Source organism: Hemiscyllium ocellatum, chromosome 47 (assembly GCF_020745735.1).
Source record: "Hemiscyllium ocellatum isolate sHemOce1 chromosome 47, sHemOce1.pat.X.cur, whole genome shotgun sequence".
Lineage (NCBI taxonomy): Eukaryota > Metazoa > Chordata > Chondrichthyes > Orectolobiformes > Hemiscylliidae > Hemiscyllium > Hemiscyllium ocellatum.
The window spans coordinates 2,999,222-3,008,221 of NC_083447.1; the positions used below are offsets into that span (position 1 = coordinate 2,999,222).

At 51.9% G+C, this 9,000-nt stretch overlaps 1 protein-coding gene across 1 annotated transcript in view; it reads right to left on the bottom strand.

The window, feature by feature from the left end:
* ppp1r14ab (protein phosphatase 1, regulatory (inhibitor) subunit 14Ab) overlaps window positions 1–4,253 on the bottom strand; it is a 51,582-nt gene extending 47,329 nt beyond the window's left edge. Inside the window, exon 1 of the mRNA XM_060856199.1 lies at window positions 4,009–4,253. Coding sequence (XP_060712182.1) covers window positions 4,009–4,194 — 186 coding nt within the window. The 5' untranslated portion in view covers window positions 4,195–4,253. The remainder of the gene's footprint in view (window positions 1–4,008) is intronic.
* Window positions 4,254–9,000: the final 4,747 nt, after the last annotated feature.

Below are 9,000 nucleotides of genomic sequence, written 5' to 3' on the forward strand. Positions count from 1 at the left end.
CTCCAGTCTTCCGGCACCTCACCTGTGACTATCGATGATACAAATATCTCAGCAAGAGGTCCAGCAATCACTTCTTTAGCTTCCCACAGAGTTCTTGGGTACACCTGATCAGGTCCCGGGGAATTTATCTACCTTCATGTGTTTTAAGACATCCAGCACTTCCTCCTCTGTAATAGAGTCACTTTTCAAGATGTCACTATTTACTCCCCAAGCTTTTGGTCTTAGAGTAGGATAAAAGGTCGGCATAACAACGAGGGCCGAAGGGCCTGTACTGTTCCACATTGTCTAACTCCCATGTCCTTTCCCACAGTAAACACTGCCTTCTCTGCTCGCTTTGAGCAGAATTTCAGCGGAAAGGTAACACCAATTCTGACAGGTCCTGATGAATCTTTCCCAACAGTCACTGCCTCAGAGGTCAGATCAGTTTTCCTTTGTGTGAATCCAAGGAAAGCGATGGGACCAGACGGTGTACCAGGCCGTGCACTCAGAGCATGCGCAGATCAACTGGCAGAGGTCTTCTCTGACATCTTCAACCTATCCCTGCAGCAGGCCACTGTCCCTGCCTGTTTCAAGGGGCCATCATCATCCCTGTGCCTAAGAAGACCCATGCAGCAGGTCTTCAATACCGCCCAGTGACCCTGACTTCAGTGGTCATGAGGTGCTTTGAAAGGCTGGTCATGGCATTAATCAACTCCAGCCTCCCCACTACTCTTGACCCACTCCAATTTGCCTATCAGACCAACCGATCCACATCAGATACCATATCACTTGCCCTTCACTCCTCCCTAGAACATCTTGACACCAAAGGCAAAACTTGCGCCCATACCTCCCCTCTCACTTCCCTCCAAGGCTCCAAGAGATCCTTCCATATCCATCACAAATTCACCTGCACCTCCACACACATCATTTACTGCATCCACTGCACCCGATGTGGCCTCCTCTATATTGGGGAGACAGGCCGCCTACTTGCAGAACGTTTCAGAGAACACCTCTAGGACACCCGCACCAACCACCCTGTGGCTGAACACTTTAACTCTCCCTCCCACTCCACCAAGGACATGCAGGTCCTTGGCTGCCTCCATCGCCAGACCATAGCAACACGACGGCTGGAGGAAGAGCGCCTCATCTTCCGCCTAGGAACCCTCCAATCACAAGGGATGAACTCAGATTTCTCCAGTTTCCTCATTTCCCCTCCCCCCACCTTTTCTCAGTCCCAACCCTCAGACTCAGCACCACCTTCTTGACCTGCAATCTTCTTCCCAACCTCTCCGCCCCCACCCCCTCTTCGGCCTATCACCCTCACCTTAACCTCCTTCCACCTATCGCATTCCCAACGCCCCTCCCTACCTTTTATCTTCGCCTGCTTGGTACACATTCCTCATTCCTGATGAAGGGCTTATGCCCAAAACGTTGATTCTCCTGCTCCTTGGATGCTGCCTGACCTGCTGCGCTTTTTCAGCAACACATTTTTCAGCTCTGCTCTCCAGCATCTGCAGTCCTCACCTTCTCCCACCTTAACACCAAGAACAGCTCCGTAAGAATCCTACTCACTGACCACAATTTAACCTTCCACACTATTATCCCCTCGAGACTGATTACTAAACTTAGTGATCTCGGACTAAGCCCCACTCTCTGCAACTGGATTCTCCGTTTCCTGACCCACAGTCAGTGAAGATTGGGGACAATATTTCACCCTCACTAACACTCAACACTGGACCCCCCCAGGGATGCGTATCAGCCCCCTTACTGTACTCACTGTAAACCCATCGCCAAATATCAGACTAATGCCATTAACACGTTCGCTGATGACATCACCATAGTAGGTTGAATCTCATTTAGTGACCAAACAGACTACAGACAGGAGGTGGAAGATCTGGAAAAATGGTGCACTGACAGCAACCGAGCTCTCAATGACCGCAAAACCAAGGACCATTATTGACTTTCAGCGGGATGTTACTCATGCCCCCCCCTACACATTAACAGCACAGAGGGGGAACGAGTGGAGAGTGTCAGGCTCCTGGGAGTGGTCATCCACAACAAGCTTTCTTGGACTCTTCATGTGGATGCACTGGTTATAAAGGCCCAACAACGTCTCCTCTTCCTCAGGCAGCTGAGGAAGTTTGCCATGACGGCGAATACCCTTGCCAACTTTTATAGGTGTGCCATCGAGAGCATTCTGTCTGGGTGTATCACTACCTGGTACGACAGCCGTACCATTCAAGATCGGAGACGGTTACAGAGAGTGGGGAACTCAGCCCGGACAATCACAAAGGCCAATCTCCCATCGATAGAATCCATCTCCCAGGCCCCACTGTCAAGGAAAGACCGCCAGCATTCTCAAAGATCCATCCCACCCTGGCAATGTTTTTCTACAACCTCTACCATCGAGGAGATGGTACAGAAACCTGAACACACACACCAGCCGGTTTTGAAACAGTTTCTACCCTCCTGTTGTGAGAATACTGAATGGACTCACCAACTCCTAACATTCGCCTGTACCTGTGTTTTTGTTTTTGCTGCTGTTTACCTATTATTTACTTTCCTACGCTACTTAACACTGTGATCTGCCTGTATTGCTCACAAGACAAAGCTTTTCACTGTGCCTCAGTACACTTAATAATAAATTCAATTCAATTCAATTCAACACTGATGCAAAACACTCGTTTAGTATCTCCCCCCTTCTTCTGCGGCTCCACACAAAGGCCACCTCGCTGATCTTTGAGGGGCCCTATTCTCTCCTGAGTTACCCTTTTGTCCTTAATGTATTTGTAAAAACTCTCCAGATTCTCCTTCACCCTATTTGCCAAAGCTATCTCATGTCCCCTTTTTGCCCTCCTGATTTCCCTCTTAAGTATACTCCTACTGACTTTATACTTTTCTAACGATTCACTCGATCTATCCTGTCTATACCTGACATATGGTTCCTTCTTTTTCTTAACCAAACCCTCAATTTCTTTAGTCATCCAGCATTCCCTATACCTACCAGCCTTCCCTCTCACCCTGACAGGAATATACTTTCTCTGGACTCCTGTTATCTCATTTCTGAAGGCTTCCCATTTTCCAGCCGTCCCTTTACCTGTGAACATCTGCCCCCAATCAGCTTTTGAAAGTTCTTGCCTCATGCAGAATTGGCCTTTCTCCAGTCCCATGTTTTTCCATCACTATGTTAAAGGTAATACAATTATCGTCAGTGCTCTCCCAGTGACACCTCAGTCACCTGCCCTGCCATATGTCCCAAGAGTAGGTCAGGTTTTGCACCTTCTCCAGTGGGTACATGTACATACTGACTCAGAAACGTTGCCAGTAAACACAAACTCCTCTCCACTCAAACCCTTAACACTAAGGCAGTCCCACTCTGTTTGGAAAGCTGAAATCCCTGACCATCCCCTATTACTCTCACGGATATCGGAGATCTCCATACAAACCTGCTTCTCAATTTCCTGATGGCAGCTGAGGGTTCTATAGTATTCCTGGTCTCAGTGACTCTGGGAGTTACCTGCTCCTGATATTCCTGGTCTCAGTGACTCCGGGATTACCTGCTCCTGATATTCCTGGTCTGACTCCAGGATTACCTGCTCCTGATATTCCTGGTCTCAGTCACTCTGTGAATTACCTGCTCCTGATATTCCTGGTCTGACTCCAGGATTACCTGCTCCTGTTATTCCTGGTCTCAGTGACTCCGGGATTACCTGCTCCTGATATTCCTGGTCTCAGTGACTCCGGGATTACCTGCTCCTGATATTCCTGGTCTCAGTCACTCTGTGAATTACCTGCTCCTGATATTCCTGGTCTGACTCCAGGATTACCTGCTCCTGATATTCCTGGTCTCAGTCACTCTGTGAATTACCTGCTCCTGATATTCCTGGTCTCAGTGACTCCGGGATTACCTGCTCCTGATATTCCTGGTCTCAGTCACTCTGGGAGTTACCTGCTCCTGATATTCCTGGTCTCAGTGACTCCGGGATTACCTGCTCCTGATATTCCTGGTCTCAGTGACTCCGGGATTACCTGCTCCTGATAAAGTTGTTGTAATTTCCCCTCTATCCATTGTTCCACATCCAGCCGGTTCTGTAACTCCTTACGGTCATATCTGACGGTGACCCGGGCTTGCCTGCGCTGGATGCCGGCCCCATGCTCCCGGGGACAGTCCGGGGAGCGGCTGTGTGTCCTCCTGCCCAGCCGGTTCGCTGCCATCTCCGCCAGCACCGCGCCGGGACTCTCCGCGATCCGCCAGAGCTGCACCGAACCCAGGCAGCAGCCTCCCTCCGCATGGTCCTAGCGCTCACCCTCTGGGAATGTCCCACCCAGAGACACGGCTCCACCCCCCCACTGAGAGCGACCGACAGTGCAGCACTCCCTCAGTACTGACCCTCCGACAGTGCCCACTCCCTCAGCACTGACCCTCCGACAGTGCCCACTCCCTCAGCACTGACCCTCCAACAGTGCCCACTCCCTCAGCACTGACCCTCCCACAGTGCAGCACTCCCTCAGCACTGACCCTACAACAGTGCCCACTCCCTCAGCACTGACCCTCCGACAGTACCCACTCCCTCAGCACTGACCCTCCGACAGTGTGGCACTCCCTCAGCACTGACCCTCCGACAGTGCGGCTCTCCCTCAGCACTGACCCTCCGATAATGCGGCACTCCCTCAGCACTGACCCTCCCACAGTGCGCACTCCCTCAGCACTGACCCTCCCACAGTGCGGCGCTCCCTCAGCACCGACCCTTCGACAATGCCCACTCCCTCAGCCCTGACCCTCTGACAATGCCCACTCCCTCAGCACTGACCCACCAACAGTGCGGCACTCCCTCAGCACTGACCCTCCGACAGTGCCCACTCCCTCAGCACTGATCCTCTGACAGTGCCCACTCCCTCAGCACTGTCCCTCCGACAGTGCCACACACCCTCAGCACTGACCCTCCAACAGTGCCCACTCCCCCAGCACTGACCCTCCAACAGTGCGGCGCTCCCTCAGCACTGACCCTCCGACAATGCGGCACTCCTTCAGCACTGACCCTCCGACAGTGCGGCACTCCCTCAGCACTGACCCTCCGACAGTGCCCAGTCCCTCAGCACTGACCCTCCCACAGTGCCCAGTCCCTCAGCACTGACCCTCCCACAGTGCCCACTTCCTCAGCACTGACCCTCCGACAGTGCCCACTCCCTCAGCACTGACCCTCTGACAGTGCAGCACTCCCTTAGCACTGACCCTCCGACAGTGCCCACTTCCTCAGCACTGACCCTCTGATAGTGCCCACTCCCTCAGCACTGACCCTCCAACAGTGTGGCAATCCCTCAGTCCTGAATTGGGAATGTCAGTTTGAGAGATTGAGAGTGTGAGCTGTGAAAATCTCTCACGCAGAGGTTGTGGAGACCGAGTGATTGAATACGTACCGTGGCTCAGTGGTTAGCACTGCTGCCTCCCAGCGCCTGGGACCCAGGTTCAATTCCTATCTCAGTTGACTGTCTGTGTGGAGTTAGCACATTCTCCCTGTGTCTGCGTGGGTTTCCTCTGCGTGCTCCGGCTTCCTCCACCTGTCCACAATTGTGCCGGTTAGGGTGGATTGGCTGTGGAAAATTGTCCGGTAATGTCCAGGGTCGTGTCAGCTTGGTGGCCTAGCTATGGGAAAAGCAGGGTTACAGGGGTGTGGGTCTGCACAGAATCCTCCTTGGAGGCTCAGTGTGTACCTGAGGGGCCGAATGGCTCTTCCCAGTCTGTTAGGATTCTGTTAAATATTTCAATGTGAACATAACAACTTGGGGGAGGCCATTCAGCCCTCAAACCTGCTCTGCCATTCTAGCACAGCTGGTCTAATCCCAGCTTCAATTGCACTTTCCCATCTGTGCTCCTTAACCCTTCAGCGCATTGCTAATTTAAAAGCTCTCCATCTCCTCTTTCAATCTGCTTGGGATCCTGCACACTGAGGCAATGAATTCCACAGAGTCAAGTCTCATTAAGAGAAATCATTGCTCCTCTTCACTGTTTTAAATCTGGGGACTCAGTGATGGTGTTGCCATTGGATGGATTCTCTCTTATTGGTGATGGTCATATCCTGACATTTGTGAGGCGTGAATGTTACTTGCCCCTTGTCAGCCCAAGCCTGGATATTGGCCAGACCTTGTCGCATTTGAGCACGAACTGCCTCAGTATCTGAGGAGCTCACAAATGGTGCTGAACACTGTGCAATCACAGAATCTCTCCAGTGTAGAAGCAGGCCATTCAGCCTATCTAGTCCACACCGTCCTTCCAGACAGCATCCCACCCAGACCCACACTCCTACCTTACCCATGTAACCCTGCCTTTCCCATCGCTAACCCACCTAGTCTGCACACCACGGGCAATTTTTAAGCATGGCCGATCCACCCAAACCTGCACGTCTTTGGGCTGTGGGAGGAATCCACACAGACACGGGGAGAATGTGCAAACTCCACACAGACAGTCACCCGAGGCAGGAATCGAACCTGGGTCCCTGGTGCTGGGAGGCAGCAGTACAAAACACTGAGCCCCTCTCATTGATGTCTATTATCAAATTAGCACTGCTGTCTCACTGCGCCAGGGACCCGAGTTCAATTCCAGCCTCAGGCGACTGACTGTGTGGAGTTTGCACATTCTCTCCGTGTCTGTGTGGGTTTCCTCTGGGTGCTCCGGTTTCCTCCCACAGTCCAAAGATGTGCAAGTTAGAGTGGATTGGCCGTGGGAAATTGCCCATAGTGTCCAGGGATGTACAGGTTAGGGTGGGTTAGCCATGGGAAATTGCCCATAGTGTCCAGGGATGTACAGGTTAGGGTGGGTTAGCCATGGGAAATTGCCCCATAGTGTCCAGGGATGTATGGGTTAGGGTGGGTTAGCCATGGGAAATTGCCCCATAGTGTCCAGGGATGTACAGGTTAGGGTGGGTTAGCCATGGGAAATTGCCCATTGTGTCCAGGGATGTACAGGTTAGGGTGGGTTAGCCATGGGAAATTGCCCATAGTGTCCAGGGATGTACAGGTTAGGGTGGGTTAGCCATGGGAAATTGCCCATAGTGTCCAGGGATGTACAGGTTAGGGTGGGTTAGCCGTGGGAAATTGCCCCATAGTGTCCAGGGATGTATGGGTTAGCCATGGGAAATTGCCCATTGTGTCCAGGGATGTACAGGTTAGGGTGGGTTAGCCATGGGAAATTGCCCATAGTGTCCAGGGATGTACAGGTTAGGGTGGGTTAGCCATGGGAAATTGCCCCATAGTGTCCAGGGATGTACAGGTTAGGGTGGGTTAGCCATGGGAAATTGCCCATAGTGTCCAGGGATGTACAGGTTAGGGTGGGTTAGCCATGGGAAATTGCCCATAGTGTCCAGGGATGTACAGGTTAGGGTGGGTTAGCCATGGGAAATTGCCCCATAGTGTCCAGGGATGTACAGGTTAGGGTGGGTTAGCCATGGGAAATTGTCCCATAGTGTCCAGGGATGTATGGGTTAGCCATGGGAAATTGCCCATAGTGTCCAGGAATCTGTAGGCTAGGTGGGATATGCAGGGTGTTAGGATCGGGGAGTGGATCTGGATGAGATGCTCTTCAGAGGATCAGTGTGGACTCAATGGGCTGAAAGGCCTCTGTCTACACTGTAGGGATTCTATCATTAACGAAATACAACCAGCTGCCTGCTGGTGCTGAATGTGACTCACCAATGCTGTCCTCCGAAAGCAGCCAGGGACAGTGGGGGAGGAGAGCTATGGGAATGAGGGCCTGGGAAGGTGAGGGCCTGTCTGTTTGAGTAACTGTGTGAATTCATTCATGTATGCAGGGTAGATTCAGAGCTCATGACCAACAGTTTCAAGATGTGGGTCCCAGCAGCAAACCTCCCGCCCCCAACACACACGGCTTCAGAAGCCTTCCTGGAACAGGAGAAAGACGGCGATGTTACCATCACACCTCGTCTTAGACGGGTAATACTTCTGGGTGAAATCCCACAGAAATAAGGAGGGTCCCAAGATCTTCCTGAAACATTGTCCCTGCCATAGCTCCTCCTCGTGCCAAATACTAACAGTTGGATGTTTAACTCAAGGGAGCTCTCTGCTGCTCAGTTAGTGTTTTACACTCATGGAATTTCTCTGTCTCTCTCTCTCTCTGTTTCTGTCTCTCTCTCTCTCTCTCTCTCTCTGTTTCTGTACCTCTGTCTCTCTCTGTTTCTGTCTGTCTGTCTGTCTCTCTCTCTCTCTCTGTCAGTCTGTCAGTCTCTGTCTTTCTCTGTCTCTGTCTCTCTCTCTCTGTGTCTCTGTCAGTCTGTCAGTCTCTGTCGTTCTCTGTCTCCTGTCTCTCTCTACCTCTCTCTGTGTCTCTGTCTCTCTCTGTCTCTGTCTCTCTCTCTCTGCCCCTCCTCTCTATCTCTGTCAGTCAGTCAGTCTCTGTCTGTCTCTCTGTCTCTGTCTCTCTCTATCTCTCTCTCTCCCCCCTCTGTTTCTATCTTTCTCTCTCTCTCTCTTTCTCCCTCTCTCTGTCTCTGTCTCTCTCTCTCTCTCTCTCTTTGTCTTTCTCTCTCTCTCTGTCTCTCTCTCTCTCTGTCTCTGTTTGTCTGTCTCTCTCGCCCCCTCTCTGTTACTGTCAGTCTCAGTCTCTCTCTGTCTCTGTCTCTCTCTCTCCCCCTTCTCTCTCTCCCTATCTCTCTCTGTTCCTCTCTCTCTGTCTTTCTCTCTCTCTCTCTCTCTCCCTGTATCTCTCTCTCTCCCTGTCTCTCTCTCTCTCTCCCTGTATCTCTCTCTCTCCCTGTCTCTCCCTGTCTCTGTCTCTCTCTGTCTCTGTCTCTGTCCCTCTCTCCCCCCTTCTCTCTCTCTCTCTGTCCCTCTCTCTTTCTGTCTTTCTCTCTCTCTCTGTCTCTCTCTCTCTCTCTCCCCCTGTATCTCTCTCTCCCTGTCTCTTTCTCTCTCTCTGTGTCTCTCTCTCTCTCCCTCCCTCTCTCTCCCTGTCTCTCTCTCTCTCTCTCTCCCTGTATCTCGCTCTCTCCCTGTCTCTGTCTCTCTCTC